The following is a 24,016-nucleotide window of genomic DNA, read 5'->3' as shown; positions in this document are numbered from 1 at the left end:
CTATTCCCTCGGGCTTAGTGAGATGCCTGGCACATAGCAGTCACTTGATACCTTCTAAATAAAATCAAACTATGAATCATGCTAAAGCTCTAATGTTGTTTATTTAAAATTTATTTTTGGGGCGCCTGGGTGGCTCAGCGGGTTAAAGCCTCTGCCTTCAGCTCAGGTCATGATCCCAGGGTCCTGGGATCGAGCCCCGCATCGGGCTCTCTGCTTGGCTGGGAGCCTGCTTCCTCCTCTCTCTCTCTCTGCCTGCCTCTCTGCCTACTTGTAATCTCTATCTGTCAAATAAATAAATCTTTAAAAAAAAAAATGTTTAAAATTTATTTTTATCTCCTGCAAAAGGCAAATGATGTATTTTTTCCCTCTGCTAGCCCCAAAAGAACATCATAATCTTCTGCCTCAAAGAAGTTTGAAATTATAATGTTTTTGCTCAAGTATTTCAGTTATATATTTTTTTCTTTCTGGGTTTTTTGTGTTGTTGTTTTTTTTTTTTTTCTGGTTAACTTTCTGTCATCCAATGATGGTAACTTCAAGGTGACTGAATAAGGATATTTACCTTTTTTGCCATTAACACCCTAAATTATCTTTAATTCATCTGCAATCTAACTACACAGCTAATTCCTTGACCTTCTTAAGTGGTATCTCTAGATGGTACATGTAGGCCAAAATGAATGCTAATGTCATTGTTTTTTCATTGCCATTTTTCAAAAGAAATTACATTTTTTTTGTAGTTTCCAAGAAACCAGGTGTTAACAACTTGAAGGAATATTTAAGGGTCCTTTCTTTTTTAAAAGTTTTAAATTTTTTTAAACTAAAAAATAAACACATAATTTATCCATTTTTCCCACCTCTGGCAACCACCTATCTGTCCTCTATCTGTCAACTTAGATTTTTGTATATTTATAAATGTATATATGTACATATTTTATATTCCACATGAGATAAACATATTGTTTTTGTCTTTCTCTGTTTGACTTATTTCACTCAGCATAATGCCCTTCAGCACCATCCATGTTGTTACAAATGATAAGATTTCCTTCTTCCTTATGGCTAAATAATATTTCATTGTATACACATACCACAATTTCTTTATCCATTCACTCATTGATGGACACTTGTGTTGTTTTCATATCTTGGCTAGTGTAAGCAATGCTACAAGGAATATGGAGGCGCATACATCTTTTTGAATTAATATTCCTGTTTTCTTGGCACGAATATCCAAAAGGGGAATTGCTGGATCTTATTGTAGTTCTATGTTAAATTTCTTGAGGAACCTCCATACTTTTTTCCATGGTGGCTGCACCGGTTTTCACTCCCACCAATAGGACACAAGAGTCCCCTTTACTCTATGTTCTTCCCAACACTTAACATTTTTAATCTTTTTGATAATAACCATCTTAATAGGTGTTAGGTGACACTTCACTGTGCCTTTGATTTGCATTTTCCTGATGATTAATGATGTAGAACATCTTTTCATGTACCTGTTGGCTATCTCTATGTCTTCTATGGAAAAATGGCATTCAGATCTTCTGCCCATTTTTTTAATGATTATTATGTATTTTCTTGCTATTGAGTTGCAGGATTTCTTTATTCCCTAATCAGGTACATGATTTGCATATATCTTCTCCCATTCGGTAGGTTGCAGTATCATTTTGTTGATGGTTTCCTTTGCTGTGCAGTAGGTTTTAAGTTTGATATAGTCTCACTTGTGTATTTTTACTTTTGTTATTTTTGGTTTTTTGGTGTCAGATTAAAAAAATTGTCACCAAGAACTATGTCAAGAAGCTTACTGGCTCTGTGTTCTTCTAGGAGTTTTTTTGTGCAAGTCTGTAATCTATTTTGAGTTAATTTTGTATATTGTGTCAGGTAGTGGTCCAGTTTCATTCTTTTGCACGTGGCTGGCTGTTTTTCTCTGCACCATTTATTGAAAACACTGTCTTTCTCCACTGTATATTCCTGGCTCCTTTGTTATAAATTAATTGACCATGTACATGTGGATTTAATTCTGGACTCCCAATTCTGTTCTATTCATCTCTGTGTCTGTTTTTACACCAATACCACAGTTTTAATTACTATAGATTTATAATGCAGTTTGAAATCTATATTAGATAGAATCTAATCTCTATTAGATAAAGGTGATGCCTCCAGCGTTCTTCTTCTTCTTCTTCTTCTTTAAAAGATTTTATTTATGTATTTGACAGAGATCACAAGTAGGCAGAGCAGCAGGCAGAGAGAGGGGGGAAGCAGGCTCCCCGCTGAGCAGAGAGCCTGATGTGGGGCTTGATCCCAGGACCCTGATATCATGACCTGAGCTGAAGGCAGAGGCTTAACCCACTAAGCCACCCAGGCATCCCTTTGTTCTTCTTTCTTAAGATCGCTTTGGCTACCTAGACTCTTTTGTGGTTCCACACAAATTTTAGGATTTTTTCTGTTCCATTTCTGTGAAAAATGCCATTGGTATTTTGATAGGGATTGTGTTGAATAAATTGCAGTGGATGGTATGGCCATTACAGCAATGTTCGTCCAATCTATGAGCATGAAATATTTTTTCATTTGTTTCTTTTTCAATTTCTTTCATTAATGTTCTATAGTTTTCAATATACTGGTCTTCCACCTCCTTGGTTAAATTTACTTCTAGGTATTTTGTTCTTGTTGATGTGATTGTAAATGGGATATTAAAAAATTTATTTTTCTGATAGTTCATTTTTGATATATAGGAATATAGCAGATTTTTGTGTAGTGATTCTGTAGTCTACAACTTTACTGGATTTGTTTATTGGTTCCAAGAGGATTTTTTTTTTAAGATTTATTTATTTATTTTTTTTTTTAAAGATTTTATTTATTTATTTGACAGAGAGAGATACAAGTAGGCAGAGAGGCAGGCAGAGAGAGTGAGAGGGAAGCAGGCTCCCTGCCGAGCAGAGAGCCCGATGCGGGACTCGATCCCAGGACCCTGAGATCATGACCCGAGCCGAAGGCAGCAGCCCAAACCACTGAGCCACCCAGGCGCCCCAAGATTTATTTTTTTTGACAGATAGAGATTACAAGTAGGCAGAGAGGCAGGCAGAGAGAGAGAGAGGAGGAAGCAGGCTCCCAGCCAAGCAGAGAGCTCGATGCGGGGCTCGATCCCAGGAGCCTGGGATCATGACCCGAGCCGAAGGCAGAGGCTTTAACCCGCTGAGCCACCCAGGCGCCCCAGGATTTTTTTTTTTTTTTTTTAAGATTACTTACTTATTTGAGAGAGAGCAGACAGAAGGAGAGTGAGAGGGAGAAGCAGACTCCCCACTGAGCAGGGAGCCCGAGGCAGGGCTTGATTTCTGGACCCTGAGATCATGACCTGAGCTGAAGGCAGATGCTTAACTGACTGAGCCACCCAGACGTCCCAGTTCTAACAGTTTTTTGATGGAGTCTTTAGGATTTTCTGTATATAATATCATATCCTCTGTAAATAGTGAAAGTTTGCTTCTTCTTTTACAATTTAAATGCCTTTTGTTTCTTTCCTTGCCTGATTGCTTTGGTGAGGATTTCCAATACTATGTTGATTAAAGTGGCAATGTGAGCATTCTTGTCTTGCTAATCTTAGAGGAATTGCTTTCAGCTTTTCCACTAATGGGGTTAATACATATGGTCTTTATTATGTTGAGATACAGTCCCTCTATGTCCATGTGTTTGAGAGGTTCAAATAATAAACAGATATTGTATTCTGTCAAATGATTTTTCTGAATCTGTTGAAATAATCATGATTTTTCTTTTCTTATTCTTTCTAATATCTTTCTTATTCTAATGCCATAAATCATGGCTTAGATCCTTAGAATCCTCTCTTGCTTGTCAAAGTAAACAAAATAAAAAAGAGAAACATAGGGGTGCTGGGTGGCTCAGTGGGTTAAGCTTCTGCCTTCGGCTCAGGTCATGATCTCAGGGTCCTGGGATTGAGGCCCACATCGGGCTCTCTGCTCAATGGGGAGCCTGCTTCCCCCTCTCTTGCTGCCTGCCTCTCTGCCTACTTGTGATCTCTCTCTCTGTGTCACATGAATAAATAAAATCTTAAAAAAAAGAGAGAGAGAGAGAAACATAAATAGTTGTGAGAATGTGAAGCCAGCAGATATCTACTTTGGAATTTGCAAGACGAAGTCAACCAAATCTATCTTGGAGAGTGCATTTAGGGGTTAATTAAGTTTGCAGAGTGCTTGTAAAAGGAATTCTGGGATGTGAAGGTCATCAATAAGATATACACCTCATAAACATCTTAACCACCTAGTCCCAATATTCTCCCCTACCAAAACAGTGCTAGTTTATTTTTGTTTTATTTATTTGCATCAATCAAGCTTGATAAAAATATTTCCTTTATTGTTTTAGCATCAATATTTTATCAAGTTTTTTCAACAAATAACAAATTGCATTTGCACTGAAACATTTCTATAGCTCAACCTTTTTGAAAATAAAAGTGGCAAAAGAAAGAGTTATATAGTCCAATTTATCAAGGAGAAAATAAAACTCAGATGGCTCAGTCCATTCTCACATAAAGTATGAAATATCAGGAAATGGTTTGTGTTTTATACATGTTTACTTTAGATTAAAATGAAATTTCCACAACATTCTTTAAAATACAATCCAATTAAATTTTCAGTGTCTTTGTTTTCACATTCCTGGATGCAACTTGTGAAAAACTCACACTGTAGTAATAACCATAAAATCACCTTGCTAAGGAAATGCTACTGAGCTTAAAAATAATATCTTTATAGTCTGTGTGGGAATACAGAAGTCCAGAATCTTCAGCAGGTGATTACACTGATTGAGTTCTCATTTCCTTCCTGTTTTGTCCTCTTTATGTAGGACACATTCTGAATTGCACTTGACTGCTAAGCAGGTAGAATGAGGCAGGCACAAATTCATTTCAGAAATCACAAATCACACATTATTTGAGCACATTGGGCTTAGAGAACTTGAGGGATTGACCTGAAGTCATACAGCGGATGGTAGGTTCAAGTCCCCCAGTCTTCTTTACAATAACTTCTACTTCCTTGGTGGATTCTTCCACTCATGGATAATTCTCAGCCTTATGCTAAGACTGGGGTCAATTTCTCTGAGATAGCCACGACATTTTACTTAGACATGGCTGAGTTCATTGCAACTCACTTCTGTACAACATTGATTATATGCCACATGCTAGGCTAAGAGCTTTGATACACATTATCTCTTTTACTCTTCACAAGCACTCTGTAGCCAGGGACTCCATTAATGTACCGTTTTACAGATGAGAAACTGAAAACCACAGAGGCCAGGTGACTTGTTCAAGGTCACACATGTAAGGAAATGGTCAAACTGGAAACTGATATTAAGTGTATCTGATTTGAAAGCCCATGCATTAAGTCACTTTACTATACTGCCTCTCCACACAAATAAGAAAAAGCAAAACAGAATGAAATCCCACATGATTATTTTAAAACAAGCACACTTTCATATCTCTTTTTAAAAGATAGCTACATTCAAACAACAGCAATATGAAGTGTTTCTGAAGTATGAGTTTAAATTCTGGGAATGCAAATCTTGAGAACTCAGTACCTCAGTGTCTAGGGAGGATCATGGTGGTTTTCCATAAACACACCCTTTCTGCGAGTGAAATATCAAAATGATGTGTGAGACACCTGTGTAAATTATTTTTGCACAAGTATTAGTTACTGCTTGTAAAATCCTATAAAGAAATTATTGCCATTGACAGCTAGCGCTGGGGAGCTGAACCAGTTTTTCGGTCATGTCAGTGATGTTCTTGAGGCTGACAGGATATTTATTCCCAGAAGTAACTGTTATAAATTGCATTTTGCCCCTTCAGTTGCTACAAACTTGTGATGGTGAGTGGGCGGAGAGGACAACCTGTAATTCAGGATGGTTTAGAAGCTGGTTGCCTTGGAAACTGGAAAAAAAACAGCATAATGCCCACCAAAGCTGACTGTCAAAAAGAGAAAGGATTTTCTTTTTTTGATCCATGTTGCTTTCCAAGTACATATTTTGTGAATTTTGGCAGTCTGATTAGGGCCATGGGTCCTTAGTGGGTGGCGCATGTCAGAGCAGGGCGAAGGTTAGTCAGAAAGGATGGGAAATTCTTCATAAACATTGTCCCGAAAGAATACTGAGGGGAAGGGGGTGATGGTGTAGTTAGAATGAGTTTATAAGATGACCAAGTTATCAACAGGTGAACTTTTCATGCAATGTGACATGCAGACAATGCTTAATCCTAATTTATCTAAATTTAAATTTATAGCAGGAAAACTTACTTTTTTTTAACACAAAAGTTTTATTTGCTGTAATCTGTTTGCTACTCTTATGCCACTTACACCAGAAGTTTTGGTTTATACTAGAGTAGTTACTTTCAAAGGTAGCACTTGGAAATTCACATAAATTTGATGAAAGTAATTTCTTAATACTTTTAAAAATGCATATTAAATTCTTTATTTTTAAATGGCTCACACATGCACACATGTACATTTTATAGGTTTGTGTATATGTGTGCACATATATTTAAGTAACTCATAGGGAATTGCTGATTTTAGACTGTATTAGGTCTACAAAATGGCAATTTTATGTATTTCAATTTATATATAAATAGCAGAGATCACAGAACACATTTTTTTTTTCTCCTTTGTTGGGGTCCTCATTCCCTCTTCTCTCATTTCCACCATACCCTATTCTGTACCAGTCCTACCCTACACTTTCCGTATATCCTCACTCTCTTCTTGCCCCATAGGAAATTCACATTAACAACCTAGTACGTATCTCACAGAATCATGAACTGATCTAAATATGTCTGTGCATCTATATATGTGTTAGAGACAAAACTTATGACGCAGAATCTCAAACTTCCAGATTCTTTATTTTTTTAAAATATTTTATTGATTTATTTAACAGAGAGAGACAGAGAGATCACAAGTAGGCAGAGAGGCAGGCAGAGAGGTGGGAAAGCAGGCTCCCCGCTGAGCAGAGAGCCCGATGTGGGCTTGATCCCAGGACCGTGAGATCATGACCTGAGCTGAAGGCAGAGGTTTAACCCACTGAGCCATCCAGGTGCCCTGTCAAACTTCCAGATTATTTCTTTTCCTGTTGATAGCTATAGCTATATATTCTCTTTCCTGCATTTGAATACTGCTTATCTTCTTTCCTTTGCACTTATGTCTAATGGAGTTCAGCCTAATTCACTTTCTGACATTCATTTACTTGAATTCTATTTCTCTCCCATGTTCTAGAAACAACTCACAAATGATTCAAGCTGCAAAGCATTGCAACTTGTTGCACAGATGGGTTAGTAATTCTTTTCTGGTTTCCTACTTTGTATCCACAGAATAACCTATTCTTTTGTAAAGTTAAGAGTAAGGATATATGAGAAGGAAATGCTTTGGATTATTCTAGTAATGCCAGATGCAGAATTTCTCCTGCAAGAAAAAAATGGCCTCCCAGAGCCATCTCTGGTTTCCAACTGTCCCAACCAAGCTAATGATTGGTTAGGCAATGGGGTCATACAGAAAGACCTTAGAATTTATCTTATGGATGAGACTATTTGAAATCTTAAACATGAGGTACAGCTTCACTGCAGATGTGATAGGACACCTATGCTCTCACTGTTGGGTAAAGGTGACCTCTCCTCTTACTGCTGCTGGAATTGCCATTGAATCCCATTTTCTTCTTCAGAGACAGTATTTATCCTATTAGGCCATCGTGGCAGACTTCTGCTTAGAACAATGGGCAGATTCCCAAGACGCTGGGCAACTGGGCTATTCCTGGACTACACTACTCTGTCTGAGTTTCCCACTAGGAAGTGAGTGTTGACAGACGGAAAAGGAAATGAGGACTCATCGGTCGGAGATTTATGGCATTTTCTCCAGTCTGCCCTCACCCCTAACCCCCACGTGCATCTGTACAGGTCTTGGATGCTCTTTGGCCTCCCCACAAATGCCTACCACAAAGGGCTGCTGCCCTCAGGTTATAGTCCCTTATCTTATTTGGAAAGAAAAATGCTTAATAATGAAATATAAAAATGTGAATTCCTACAAGTTTGGGGGTTGAAGGTCCCTTGGGATCAAATCAGAAGATGCTGTTTCTGAGTTGTGATTTGTTTGCCTGATAGGGTTTCCTTGGGTGAGTCTTTTATCCTCAACAAAGGATACCCTAGCCAGGGAGAAGACAGATCATTCCAGTTCTTGTAGGTATGACTGAGGGCTGTAATTTATTTAGAAGCTGAGTCTGCCCTTTTTCTGCCTGTCAGAGGGCTTCAAAGCTGCCACACCAGGAACTGTTTCAGATTACAGACCAGAGCAACTAATGACCCATGTCCTCCCTTCAGTAGTGAAAACTGAAAATGGTCCTAGGAGAGGAGAAGTAAATCCTGACAGCTGCTTAGAGGTCATCTTAGAACTAAATCTCAGGAGAAATGTTTTTAGGTTGAGCGAGAGGTTCCCCCCAAAAAATGGAAAGGGAAAGAAAGGGAAAAACATGAGACTAGTGCCCAGAAGGGTGTCTACAGCTCACCCAGGTGTGTTTGAAGACCAAATCTCTACATCAGCAATTAGCAGGAAACCCTCGCGCTCCTCTACCTCTCAGGAAACAGTGGAATCAGAGAGCATCAGAAGCACACTTGTAACACAGATGCGCGCGCATGCGCACACACACGCACAGGCTTCACCTGATCCTTCCTGCAGGTCTCTGTAGGAAAGGAGTTTCTGCGGGTGAGAGAATGAGACTCGATGATGGTCCAAGGAGGCTGTAATTTTAGCACACCTACCAAGAACATTGATGTAGGAGGCTTGTGACTCTAAACCCCAGAAGCCTTTTTATTTTTCTCTTTAGAAAGTATGTGAATGATTGTAAGGCTGCTTTGCTTCCCAAACTGGGCAGTGAGGTTAAAAACAGCAGAAGCCACAACAACCACAAACAGCAGCAGCAGCTCTCCTTCCGACCACCATGGAGTTTCTGGAAAGAACTTACCTTGTGAATGACAGGACCACTAAGATGTATGCCTTCACCCTAGACAGGTAACCGGCATCTGTTTCTGCTTCACGACTTTCTGTGTCTTGAGTATTCAACCACTCCTTAAATCCTACTGCTTCAAAATCAGAAACTTTTGCTCTGCAACTCAGGGGCATTTTGCAAAATCTGATAAGCTGTTGACTGACCTGTGTAATCCATACCCTGAACAATGCAGGATTTGATTCCTTAAATATCGTTAAGTACACAAAGGATACATTTTATTAATATATTTTTCATCTGTAGTTTATCTTTCAGAAGACAGGCATACATGATCGAATCTGTTTGCCTTTCTTTTCCTCAATTCTTCCCATTTTTAAAGTTCTAAGTAAATTTTACTAAATTATATTTAGAAAAAAATTAAGGCTTTTCAACTATGTGACAGCATTGGGGTTGCATTGATTTTTAAACCAATTGCTGTTTTCTTAATCATAAAATGCCGTAATCAGGTGTACACAACCATAATGAGTATAGCTGAGTTTAATGTCCTACACAGTTCTAGTTCCATTTACTAGCTCCACAGTACCACACGCACAGTACCACATTCATTCATCTTCCTCTTACTGAACTACTATTAATTGAACACACCCGATATGTAACAGGAGGAAAACACGACTACTCTCAGATCTCTGTCCTCTTGAAACTTTGAGTCTAACATGGAATGCACATAGAAAATAGGCAATTGCAAAATGCCATAGAAGTGTCATTCTAGAGGTGTTTAATGGGAGGATCTCAAAGGAGCTTAGGCGTTAGCTAGACTTTAGGGGTCAGAGAAAGCATTTCGGAAGTGATAGAGTAAGAACTGAAAAATGAAAGTGAGTTAGAGGAAGGTTAGGAAAACTCCACATAGAAAATACAGTTAGGGGACATTTTCAAGTCTGAGGTAATTTGCCTGGTAAAAACAGACACATGCAAGAATAAGAATTTTGTGTGTTTGGGGAATTCAATCTGAATGAGGAGCAAAGAGAGACATGCTTAGAACAGATGAATGAGTGGAAATCTAAAATATTTCATGGTAGGAGCAGAGCTTAAGAGAATACATACCCATCAATAGTATGTGTGATGTTTGTGTTTGTTTCATGGAACTAAATCCATATTCTGAAGAGTAGCAACATTGTGTTTGATAGCATCAAGTGTTTGAATGACTGCAAAGGGACTTTTTTTTATAGGATCTTTATAACGTTCCTTTAAAAATATATGATACACAGACCTGTATCACTGGGGCAAATAATACATTATAGGTTAATAAAAATGGTTAATAAAAAATACATGATAGACTCTAGCACATCTATTATCTCACATTATAAGAATTATTTTCTATTAGATGTGATTTATTAAGACCACAAATAACAAAACCTCATGTTAGGTCAGGCAGAAATTTTAGACAACAAATTGTTATTGCTATAGGCACTATTAACAGAGCATCCCTACATTATCAAAATAACACTATTTCCCTTCTCATTAAAATAGACCATTAACGCTCTGCTACGCAAATAAAGCCAACAATTTATAGTTACAGGGTCTCTTTTACTTCCTAAATGGGTATGATTTTTGGGATATGTTGATGAGAGAAACTATCAAACTCATCTTTATTTTCTTTTCATATAGGAAGAGTTATACCTGGGAGAGATGATTTATGCTGATCCCTCCCTCATTTTACCAGTTAGGAACCTGAATGCCAAAGAGAAGAAGTGTCTTTCTTAAGGTCAGATGTCTCTTTATGACAGAGTTGGGATCTGAACCCATGCCTTCTGTTTGTGAATTTAGTGTCTGCTTCTTCCTCTCCCACCTTTCCTTCACACACATTTTCACCTTGTGGCCTCCCTAATCTATTTCTCTCTGAGGACACATGGACCTTGATTTCCACACTTATTTGCTTCCTTTTATCATCTTCCCCAACCACCTTTCTCATATATTTTCTTCTGTCTCTATTTCCCAGACAACTTTGTCCTCTGATATTCCTTCTCTTTTCTCCTTCCTTCTCTTTTCTACTTATAATTAGGTTTCAATTTAAATTGTCAACAGCTATTAAGAAACTTAACCTGAAGGAATTTTTATTCTCTAATTCCACAAAAGGAGTGTTTCATTTATCTACTGCTGGGCTCCAAACGAGTCTCAGAATGTAGTAGCTTCAACAGCACTCATTTTATTATTTACAATTCTTGGGTCAGTGAGGTTTGTTCATGGGCCTGTATTCTACTGGTGTCTGGGATGTGGAAGAAGGTCCAAGATGGCTTTACCCACATGTCTAGGAGTTTTGTAATGACTTTTGGTTAGTCTTCATTCTCCTTCCCATGACCTCAAACTTTTCCCCCTTAAAGGAACCTGCTACATCCCTCCCTCCCAAATTCATATTTTGAAGCCTGAACTCCATGTGACTATGCTGGAGACAGGACCTTTAAAAAGATGTTTAAGGTTAAATGAAGCCATTTGGATGGAGCCCTGATACGGTAGAACTGGTGTCCTCATAAGAGGAAAAGATACCAGAGATCTCTCTCCATCATGTGAGGATATAGCAAAGCAGCCATCTATAGACCAGGAAGAGAGCTTTTGCTAGAAACTGAATTTTCCAGCACCTTAGGCATGGACTTGGAGTCTCCAGAACCATGAGAAAATAACTTTCTGTTGTTTAAGCTATCCAGTCTGTGATATTTTGTTATAGCAGCTTGATAAGACTAACACAAGGTCCAGCTTTAATTGGATCAGATTGTGGAGCAATTTATGCCTTGGGGCATTGTTGAAGACAGCCCTCAATAAGTGATTAAGTAGATCAACAGTTGGATGTGATACCCATTTAGGCAGAGCAGCCAGAAGCTTAACAGTGAGACCATGGAAAGAGATGGTCAAAGCAAACATGATTAAAATGATCAGCATCCTTGGGCTGGGTGGAGGAGATAAAGATGACTCTGTGTATTCCAAGGCTGCACTCTCTTGGGAATAATAACAGACATTGCTCGTGTAGGGGACATCAGAGGAAAGACATTCCACTTAATTAGACAAGCCATTCCTAAGCAAATAATAGAGCAAACAAGTAAACATCAGCAGCAATGGGTCTTTGGGGATCATAAGCCAGAATTACTACCGTGTGTTATCTAAAACATCCAATTTTTGGCTAAATATTATAATACCTAGAAAGAAACAGCAAAAAATAACCCATACACAGTAAAAAGAGCAGGTAATAAAAGAGCCCAGATGTTGGACTTAGCATTCAGAGATTTCAGAGTAGTCATTATAAATATAATTGAAGAATTAAATGAAATTATGTTTAAAAATTAAAGAGAGGTATGATGGTAGTGTCTCATCAAACAATGTCAATAAAGAGATAGAAATTATATAAAAAAGAACCAAATGGAAATTATGAAGTTGAAAGTACATGAAGTAGAATAAAAAATTTGCTAAAGGGGTTCACCAGTAGATATGAACTGACAGAATAATCAGTGAACTTGAAGACAGATCAACAGATATGCAACATAAGAACACAGAGAATAAAACAAGGAGGAAAAAGTAACAGAACCTCAAGGAAATGTGGCACATCATCAAATGCCCTAACATACACATAATGGGAGGACCAGAAGGAGAGGAGAAAAAGGAGGAGAGAAATATTCAATATATTTTGAGAATATTCAAAATATTCAAAGAAATAATGATTAGAATTTTCCAAAATTTGGTGACAGTATTAATTTACACATCCACAATTGTTAACAGACTCTAAGAAGAATCAAAGAAAACAGATCTACACTCTGACATATTATAGTGAAAATATTGAAAGCAAAACACCCAGAAAAAATCTTGAAACATCAAGAGAGAAAAAAAGATTCATCATATTCAAAAGCACCTCAGTAAGATCAACATCTGACTTCTAGCAGAAACAAAGTACCTGGAAGGCAGTGGAATGACATATTCAAAGGGCTAAAAGAAAAAAAGAACTGTCAACCAATTAGTTTATATCCAGCAAATATGTCTTCTAAAATAAAGGTGAAATGAAGACATTTCCCAGACGAGCAAAAACTGAGAAATTTTTTTGCTAGCAGACTCACTTATCAAGAAATAGTAAAGGAAAAATTTCAGACTGAAAATAAATGACACCAGGCATTAACCTGAATCAACACACAAAAGCCAAATAGCATCAGTAAAGGTAATTATGAAAGACAGCATATTTACTCTCCTTTCTTCTCTTAACTGATTTAAAGATAAGTTGCAGACATAACATATATATAATATTAGATGAAATGTTGAAGATATAGAAAGATACAAACTATCAAACTAACTCAAGAGAAAACAGAAAATCCAAGTAGATCTATAATAAACAAAAGGATTGATTTAGTAATAAGGAAACTTCATGCAAAGAAAATTCTAAACCCAGATGTCTTCACTGGTGGTCTTCACCAAATATATAAAGTAGAATTAATACCAATTCTTCACAAATTCTTCCAAAACATAAAAAGGAATGAACATTCTCCAACTTATTCTATATTTCAATATTTCATTTATAGCAAAATAAAAAGGTATCATAAGAAAATAAAACTATGGGTCAATACACCTTATAAATAAACATAGATTCAAAAATCCCTCTACCCAATACTAACAAACTGAACACAAGATATAAAAAATTATGAACTATGGTGAAGTCAGATTTATCCCAGTAATGCATATTTGATTTAACATTTGAAATACAGTGAAAGTAATACACCACATTAATAGAATAAAGGACAAAACCCATCATATGATTATCTCACTAGATGCAGAAAAAGCATTCGATAAGACTCAACAGCCTTTCATTATGGTGACATGCATCAAACAAAGAAGAGAAGGGAACTTCTTCAACCTGATAAAAAGCATCCATGAAGCTAACATTAAACTTAGTAGTAAAGATCTTTCCCTTCACATCAGGAACAAGACAAGGATGCCCATTTTACCGTGTGTTCTAGCCAGGGCAAACAGGTAAGGTAAAAATAAAAATAAAAATAAAAATAAGGGCGCCTGGGTGGCTCAGTGGGTTGAGCCGCTGCCTTCGGCTCAGGTCATGATCTCGGGGTCCTGGGATCGAGTCCCGCATCGGGCTCTCTGCTCGGCAGGGAGCCTGCTTCCCTCTCTCTCTCTCTGCCTGCCTCTCTGCCTACTTGTGATCTCTCTCTCTCTCTCTCTGTCAGATGAATAAATAAAATCTTAAAAAAAAAATAAAAAAAAATAAAAATAAAAAGCATCCTGATTGGAAAGGAAGAAATAAAATTTAATACTATTTGCAGATGACATCAACTGGTATAAAAAATCCTACCGGATCCAATTTCTATGGAGCCTCTGAAGCCCACATTTGGATCTCTTGCTTAGTATTTCAAGGAGCAATCTCAGCTCAAAGTAAGTTAATATTAGAGTCTAGGACAACAAAGCAGTATTTAAAGGTAAAAAATTGGCAGGTTTCTTGCCTTTTCTTCCTGTGGCATTGCCCTAAGGCTGTACCCTTAGTAGGATTCTTGCCTTGGTCTGACTTCTGCACTGCTCCAGAATAAGTTCTTTCTCCTCCTTACTTACCACCTGGCTTTCTCTGGCCACAAGATTCATGAAAAATATAAATAAAGCAAAGCTTCATATGACATCAGCAAATCAGTGGTCATATGAATACTGTCAGAACAATCAGTAACCCTGTCTTGCTCATGTTGCCTTCTCAGCATGAAGGAAGAAGAAACCTCTATCATGCTTTCTTTTTGGTTCTCAGGCTCCTTTGAATTGATGGTCATTCATGACCTACACTGCTACATGATATATCTGTTATTATCAGTGTATGTATCACATTGCAAAGGCAAGAATGTACAGATACAAATACTCTAGGTGCTTTTTGCCAAATGGTTTATATTCCAGCGAAGGAGATTATTTGCAACTGTTAGAACTGTTCAAAAATCCTTAGTGCTATTAACATTATCAGTACAAACATTCCAAAGTCAATTTGGTGATATATACCAAAAATCCTTAAAAGTATAGATACCTGTTGACCAGGTAATTCCCCTTTTACAGTTACATTTTGAGAAGATAATAATATACTGAGTAAAGATTAACCATAAAGATCAACAGCCCCACCTATATGAGCACACAGCTGGGAAAGAATGAAGTGTTTAATAAGAGGAAATCAGTTTATTATGTATGACATATTTGTATTAGATACAGTGCTCTCTATATGTTAGAAATAATAGTGTAGAGTATTTAATAAATTGAGAAAATGGCAGCAATACTTTTAGCTAAGAATCATGGTCCAAAGCTGTATCTTCCTTGGGATCCTAGGGTGACACTGTCATTTCATCCATAACCCATTTCAGCCCGTCCCCACTGAGTTGCAGCCATATAATTTGGGTACCTTCTATTCCAATCTCAGCTCCAGGAGTCAGCATGGTAGGGTTTAGCCAATCTGATTATAACAAGGTCTAAGCCAATTAGCCCATCTATATTCCTCTGGCTATAAAGGTTGGTTCTCATTTGGCCAAATCAGCATGCAACTCAGGACTCTTGCTTAGGCACTGGGAATGTGCTTAAGCACATTCTCTCTCTGCTTGTATAAGAAAAGGCAGGTGCACAACTCTGATTACCCTGGGCAGCCATTCCACTACCATGGGGAAAACCAGCCTGCAGTTAAAGTGTACTTGAGAATGAAGAACAATGCATATGGAGTCTTCCTAAATCAGGCTAAAGACTGATACATCTCGATGCTTTCACTTGCAGAACCAATAATTCCCATTTAATAGCATGAGCTTTGTTTTCAGTACTTGTAACCAAAAACATGCTAATTACACATTCTGATTATGTTTTAAAAAAAGTATGTTTATATATTACAAAGCTAAACAAAAAAAAATATCAGTAATAATTGTCTTTTGGAGGTAAGGTTACCAGTGATTTTTCCCTTGCTTTGTTCCTTTTCTGTAATTCTAGATTTTCTGTAATGAATGTATATGTTAGTTTATTCAGGAAAAACCCAAATATAATGATAATTAGAGTCATAATAATTATCATCATCTAAGCCAAAACCTTCAGAGCTTTAATTTCAGATGGTGATAAGACAAATGAGCTCTCCAAGTGGAGGTGAATTTATTTTTCTTTTTATACCTTTCAAAGTCATGAATGCTAATTTCTTAATTCTAAGAATCTTATTAATGTCTTCTAATAAGTTTATTAAAGAAATGAAAGTCTGATCAGCTCAAGATCCATAGACATTGATATTGGCATCAGTAGAGGTTGGTTTCAGGTGTCCTGAGGTTCAGATAGGGAGGCAGGGTGGAACCCAGTGGAAAAAACACCAGACTTAGAATCCTAGTTCTGCTGTTTCTTTATTATTTGACTGAAGGCAATTACTTAACCTTTCTGAACCTTGATTACTTCAGGTAAGAAACTATGGGATTGGACTTATGTTATCTATAATATTTCCATCTACGAATTCTAGAATTCTATACACGGTTCTAAGTAATGCTTTATATTTGAGAAGAACTGATAGGTGCTGCCTGCATTAGGAAGTATAAGTAAGTTCAACTCCCAATACAGATTTGATAGATTGAGAGAGATTGTCTGCAAAGCTGTGTTAAGAGGAGTCCACATGGACTCAGCAGGAGAAGGAGAAAATGATCTATTAACAGCGTTGCTGTGGAGAAGAATGGAAGAGTTTTGGCATTTAATAGTGAGTATTTGAATCATCAACCTGGCTCCCATGCACATAGCCAATATTGCCCTGCCTACTCCCCACTTTTTAATTTGTAACACAGGGTCCAAAATCTTTTCAAAGCCCAGTAATTTGGAAGGAAATGCATCAAAGTGTATCTGCTTCCCTTCACCTGTTCCTTTGACACTTCTTAGTCACTGCTGGTATAGAGTGAATAAGACCTTGGCTGAATAAAAGCAAAACCTTTAGTAGTTGAGAATTCGAAGGAAATTTCTTGCTTGTTCCTTACACTGGATATTTCTTGTGGAAGGAGCTGTGAACAGCAACTTCCCAGCTAGTTAGCAGATGTTCCAATATCAGTTCTGAGAATGGGCAGGGCTGACAGTGACGTATTTGTTTGCAACCATGCTCACTTCTTGCTTCTGTCAAACTCATCCACAGTGTGGAACTCCAGCAGAAAGCCTTGAATAGAGATCAATGTCCTGGAGAGAAGCCAGAGGAGCTGGAGTCAGGAGCCATCTATCACTGCCACAGCAACTCCAAGGCCACAGAGAACAGAGCAAAGAAGCAAGTCTATGCCAAGTGGAAACTCTGTGCTGCTTCAGGAATATGCTTTGTTTTCATGATTGCAGAGGTTGTGGGTGAGTATTACTTAAAACGACTTTTCTGACTAAACAAGCAAACAAGCAAAAACCTCATATCACTGCAAGAGGGTTATACAAGTTCCCCTTTTAAAGGAAGATTTCCTATTTTTTGTAGGCACTGAGTAAGTGCAGAGTAAGCTCATTGTAGATACAGTGGAAAATATTAGAAAACAAAATAAAATTTATCACCATCCCACATTTGAGTAATAACCTCTAATAACATTGTGCAGTATTTTTGTACAATATATTTTTCTATTCATAACTCTGTTTTCTTAACATAACTGAGAGCATGCTGAATGCTTTTGACCATGCCATCAAATACTCTTCAAAAACATTTTTATGCCTGAATAATATTCTATAATATGCTCCACTGTGACTTACATAACCATCTCTCTATTAGAAATTCAGGGAGTTCTTTTTTTTCCTGCTATGGACAATGCTGCAGTGAAAACTCATGAATAAAAGTCTGCCTGCCTCTCTGATTAATCCCTTGAAAGAGATTCCCAACAGTGGAAAATTGATTGAAGGATATAAGTATTTTTATTACTTCTTGATGCATATTGCCAAACTGCTATCCAGCTTTCTGGATAGCAATTCATATGTCTGCCTGCTGTATGTAAGAATGATTCTCCAAATCTTTACCAGAAATTATTTCAATCTTTTAAAAATCTTTGTCACTGTATAGGTGAATATGCTTTATTTTATTATTCATTTTTTTGGTTACCATTAAAATATTTTTTGCATGCTTATTAGTAATCTGTATTTCCCTATGTTGATGCATTTCCTGCTTGTCTGTTAATGTCTCCCATTCATTTGCTTTTAGATAAATTTATAATGCTATATATTGATTTCTGGGAGCTCTTTATATAGTTAGGATATTGAAATTTTTATATTATTTATTTTATTTTATTTATTTGACAGAGAGAAATCACAACTAGGCAGAGAGGCAGGCAGAGAGAGAGGATGAAGCAGGCTCCCTGCGGAGCAGAGAGCCCGATGTGGGGCTCGATCCCAGGACCCTGGGATCATGACCTGAGCGAAAGGCAGAGGCTTTAACCCACTGAGCCACCCAGGTGCCCCCTTTTTATATTTGTTTTAAGTACCTTTTCAGTTTATTGTTTACTTTTTAATTTTTGGTTTGATGTAGATAAGTTTTAAATTTTATGTATGTAATTGTACCAAACATTCCACTTTGAGCTAACTTCTTTTATTACTCTTTCATTATGTTAGTGCTTTGGTCCCCATCTACTGAGAAGATAAATACCATTTTGTTGTTCAATATTTTGCATTTAATTTTAAATCAGTGTGGGATTAGATTTGCTCTAAGAACTAAAAATTCTTTTTCTAAGTGACTAACAAAGTTTTCAGCATTATTTCTGGAATAATTAATTACTCCTTCCATTGATTTTTGATGTTTCTTTAATCAATTATCAATATTTCTTAAAGAATAAGGGTTTGGTTCTAAGGTATTTCATTGATCTGTATTGTTCTTCTCTGTTATTAGTAACACATTTAATTAACATAGATCTATGTGTTATAATATCTGTTGTTCTTTCTTCATTATTCCTTGTTTAACAGAAAAAAGGAAAAGCCCATTTATTTCTGTTTATTATTCTAATTAAACATTAAAATCATTGTGTTCAGTTCTCTCCAAAATTGGATTATGATTTTACTGGAATGTAAGTTAATTTGGAAACACTAATCTTTTTAAAATACTCAGTTTTCTCCTCTAGGAAAATGGTATGTTTCTCCATTTATCCCAATAGTCTACGTCTCTCATTTGTTTTGTGATTTTCATTAGTTGGCATATTTGTATGTTTTAATAAAGGGGCAGCCTATTTCTTGCCAGGGTTATTAGGATGTGTTTGGTTTACTCTTTCCAGAGGTGAGCAGTGTCTTCCTTTTTTGCATGTCCTCTTTTCTAGGTGGTTCCTTTGCGCATTCTGAAAAGTTTTCCATTTTGCAAGTTCATATTATACTCATCAGTGTATTTGCATTATTTTCCTTCTAAATGTATCTCAACCCACTTTCTTTGTTCCTCTCTCATCCATCCTCCCACCTCCTGGGAGATAACACTCACTTGTGCAAAAAAACATTTTTCTCTTCTTTTTCAATAATTATATCTCTTCTTCTGTATGTTTCATATTTTATCATGTTAAATAATATCTTATGCTAAATCAAATCTTCTGTCCAACTATCTAGCTGTTAAATGAAATGTTTCCTGAGAGGGTAAGTATTTTCATTATGTGAATGAGATTTTTAAATGGTTAACAAATAACCAAGGATACTTACTGATTTTTATCAAGTATCTTTTCTTTTAAACATACTCTTAAAATTTTTTGACTCATTGTTGATGTGTTTCATATTCAGAGATTTCCTAATATGATATGGTCTTTACATTTCTGGCATCATAATGATGGCATCATGATGCCAGAAGTCACCTGGCATCATCTACTTAATGCTTATTATGTGCCAGAAACTGTGATGAGTGGTTGTTAATTGCACTATAGAGATGAATAATCTGAAATGCAGAGTTAAGTACTCTACTTGAGTAACACACCTTGTAAGTGGGCAGGCATTCTAATTCAGGGGCTCAAATTCCTGGACTGTCATTATCGTGTCTCTCAAATAGCCTGTGGTGGACCATTCTTTCCATGCCTTGCTCAATCTGGGTCACTCATATATCCATTAGGATTTTTTATCTTTATTTTTATTTTTATTTTATTTTTTATCTTTATTGATGATTGAATTGATAGTTTTGTTTGGAGCTACTTTTCTAAGTTTTTGAATTAGAGTTATGCATATTAAAATGAAAAGTTTAGTTTTAATGGTACCTTATTTTAATAAAAAAATGGAAATGATTTATATAACACTGTAATTATCTCTTCCTTTTTTAAAAGAAGTCCCTGGCAAACTATCTAGCTTTGGAGACATTCTTGGAAATAATTTAAAAAATATATTTATTAGCTTCCTCCTCATTTTTTGATGCACTCAAAATTTCTACTGCTCCAGTAAATTTTGGTCATTTATATTTTTCCAAAGTCAGCCATCTCATAGAAATTTTCCAATTTATTACCATACATTGGAACATGACAGTTTCACATTAACTTTCTCTTGTTTAGCTACTTTCTCATTTTAATGTTGTTTGTATAGTTTCTTTTCCTTGATTTAACTTGATAGGTGTCTAGTTTCTTTATGTTATTTATGTGTGTGTATGTGTGTCTAGAATATATTATTATTGAAATTTTCCCTCTATTTTTAATTCACAATTTTGGCTTTAAAAATATTTGTTGGTCCCTCTTTCTTCAGGGTCGTAGTCTTATTGCATGTTTTAGTACCTTGAGTTATATATTTCTCTGATTCTTTTTATCCTTTCTTTTTATTAATAATAAAATTATGTTTAGTTATGAACTTAGTCTGAAAGTTTTTATATGCAATGTAGCTTATCTATTATCCCCCCCCCCCCAATAAAAAAAAGAACCACCTGGCACGTGGCATCATAAGATACTCTTACTGCATTACTGGAATTACCTGTTACACTCTTACCAATATTTTGGATTAATTTTCCTTTACCCCACAGGTGGACTAAATTAATAATAATCTAAGACTGGAGGAAAACAGAATCTGCTATTTATTTTTAGTTTTATTTTTGTTTTGTTTTTGGATTCTGTTTTGTTTTGTTTTTGTTTGGTTTGGTTTTGTACTATCACGGCTAACAATCAGAATTAATTGGTTTCTTAAACCTCTTGAGTCTTATGACCTATATATTCATACTCGGACTTTTATACTTTTTGAAAACTGGAAAAGAACTTAGACTCATCCAGTCCAAGAAAAACCCAGGGTTGACACATAATTTTCCAGTCAAAGATTATAAAAGTAATTGATACCACATACTTTCTAGAGCCAGGCTAGGTCTTTTGAAGGAACCAACTTAATAGCTTGATGAAGTTGCAAAGAATTTATTTTGAGTAGTTCCAATCTAAAAATTCACTTGGAAAATCCACTGACATTTATGCCAGAGGTATATTTTTTTATTAGTTAAATTTGTAAGATCGTAGACAGTATTCTATTGTTCATGTAGGAGATGGATAAAATGGAAAATTTAAAAAACAGAACCTATTCAGAATGTGGCTTTAAAAAGGTGGTATTCTGGAAATTCATAGCTTTCCAGATAAAATACTGGCATCATTGCATGCAAACACAGGTCAGCAAGATGTATACACTGGCTTTTTCTCTCCAGTACTTTCCCTCTCTGCTGTCCCCAGAATCCATGTAGATGCTGAGAACAGATGGCCTCTTCTCCCCAGGTGATGTCTATTCAACAGTCTGAAATGAGATGGTCTCCCATTCATAAAACTCACTTTTCTCCTTGTACCTTTCCTATGCCCTGTCATGTTGCTTTAAAATGACTTACAATTTTAGGGGAGAGAGGATGAAAAACTATTCACTTGGAGTGAGCAAATCAATCTTCCTCTTCTCTCTCATTCTTAATCGTTAATTAGTCCGTAAGTTCTATTCTGGCTTCAGTTTGGAGCCAGAAGAAGGTGATGTTGTCAGTAAAGGAATGAAGTGGAAACTGACAGACTCAATTAGAATTTGAGCTGCACTGATTTTGAACTGATCTCCCTAAAACACTGCTCTCGTCATGTTAAATCTGTCTTCAGAATTTCAACGGTTCCAGTTTGCCTAGTTCAGTGTTGCACCATGTTTCCCCCAACACGGCAAGCACAGGAAACATTACTGTACTGGGGTAGACCCACAGGCCTGTTGTAGCAGGGAGAGGCTGGTTCAGGGGCTCTCTCGGTGCCAGGGCCACTTGGCTACCCCAAGTGAAAAGAGAGCAACATATTCGAATGCTCTGGCATTCTGGAAAAAAATGAAGAATTCTTACTTTGACTAGCAAGTCATTCCACCAACTGGCTGCCAAACTGACCATTAATCTCTTTCTTTTATGATGTCACTAATGACACTTCTGTTTCGTTTATTTACCCATCCTGTGCAAAATAACCATTGTATCTTAAAGTCTCTGTAGCTTTTGCTTATGTCTTTTTATTTGGATGGAAAAGGCCTCTCCTCATTCCCCACACTCCTCAAAATCCTGATCCTCACTCAAGACCCCAACCAGACCTCACTGAAGCCATTCTTGACCAGGTCAGAGAAAGCAACTGCTATTCCCAGGCCACTTTTGGGAATCTGGGAGGGTCCTCATATAGGGTATGAGATTTGAGACAGGCCTCAAAGTTTGAGTAGGAATTGAAAAGTGGGCTAAGAAGGAGATGAAAAGTCCTTGCAGAGGGAGGGGCCTCATGAGCAGCACCTGATTACTGCCGTGGTCCTGGAGGTAGTAAATATCAGCCTTGCCTGGACAGATTTTAAGTGGGTAGGTCAGCAATAGGACAGGAAATCTGTATCGTTGGAAAGAAATTCAAGTGATTCTTGATGTGTAGCTTCATCTGGGGGCCACTGTTTGTAGTGGTCAAGGATTGCCTGTTCCAGAAGCTTCCTTGTACTCACTGTGCTGACTGCGGTTCTGGTCCTCTTGGACCAAGAAACTCATGCTCAGAGGTAAGGCTGGGTATGAGATGCCAAGTGAGACTATTCAGAGTCTCTGGGTCTTTTTTATAGGGATACTAGGGGGGAGAAAAGCTCTCTATCCTCTACAAATATTCTGCTGAAATGATATAAACCTGGAGCTTCCCAAGTCCAACCTTTCTTGCTAAGGGTGAAGTAGTTTGTCTCCAGGAAGACAATAAATACCAATAGTTAGAGACAGAGCAGAGCCCTCCAAATACTTTTTGAACCTTAGGATTAGGCTGCACTTGATCCAGTCCCACCCAGATTTGTTCTCAGTTGTTTGGGCCAATAAATTATCATTTTGTTATTATTGCTGAAGGTAGTTTGAGTCAGGCATTTATGACTTACAACTGGATCTTTCTAAGGTCTATCTAAGTCAGTGATGTAAGATAAAAGATGGTGAGTAAAGAGCAGAACTAGAATGGTAGTTGGGTTCAAGAAAGACCATGAGGTCTGGCTGGAGAACCTGATTAATTCTGCAGGCCTTGCCGAATAACTGACATTTAGAACAGGGGAGAACCAGGTCATGGGGCTATGTTTAGAGAGAGAACTGGCCACGGAGCAGATTGGTGGAAGGAATTAAAGAAGGCAATGAGCATTAGTGTGTCTACTGTCAAGGGGCCTTTGGAGCTGTTGAATTGGGAATCTTTCTGATGACTTGTGAAAATTCCTAATTATGGGAAGGCCTTAACATGCATATATAAATGTGTATCCCTATTTAAAAAGACAGACATATAGACACTGAGAACTCACAAAAATCAGCTCAAGGATGGCCAATACTGGAAGCAACTGAGAATGGTCAGAGAGAGATGTGCTGAAGGAGGATTGTTTAGGGTGTGAAGCACAGTTGGGGGACCCAGAGGATTGCTAGACAGGAAGGTAGAGCTGGGAGTGGCCTGGGAAAGATAGTTATGTATCTCAGGGTACAAAACTTCTCCTAGAGAGAGCTATGGCTGGGTGGTTTGATAACCACAAGCTTTACCGATAAGGAGGCTTACTTTGTTCTACCGTCAGAGTATCTCAGAGGCTTAGGCCCATTATATTTTTTGAGGTTCCTGGTATTAAAAATTTTAAAAAGTGTCCAAACACATCTATGCAAACTGTGGTGTGTTTTAAATACTTGTTAAGTAATAACTCTATGCATTGA

At 37.1% G+C, this 24,016-nt stretch overlaps 1 protein-coding gene across 1 annotated transcript in view; it reads left to right on the top strand.

Annotated features, from left to right (window-relative positions):
* Positions 1–8,952: 8,952 nt before the first annotated feature.
* SLC30A8 (solute carrier family 30 member 8) overlaps positions 8,953–24,016 on the top strand; it is a 31,481-nt gene continuing 16,417 nt past the window's right edge. The window contains exons 1-2 of the mRNA XM_045978507.1: positions 8,953–9,023; positions 17,093–17,292. Coding sequence (XP_045834463.1) covers positions 8,953–9,023; positions 17,093–17,292 — 271 coding nt within the window. The remainder of the gene's footprint in view (positions 9,024–17,092; positions 17,293–24,016) is intronic.

The sequence above is a fragment of the Meles meles genome, chromosome 1 (genome assembly GCF_922984935.1).
Source record: "Meles meles chromosome 1, mMelMel3.1 paternal haplotype, whole genome shotgun sequence".
NCBI lineage: Eukaryota > Metazoa > Chordata > Mammalia > Carnivora > Mustelidae > Meles > Meles meles.
The sequence above is the reverse complement of the archived record's forward strand: the minus strand, read 5'-3'. Positions and strand labels throughout refer to the sequence as shown.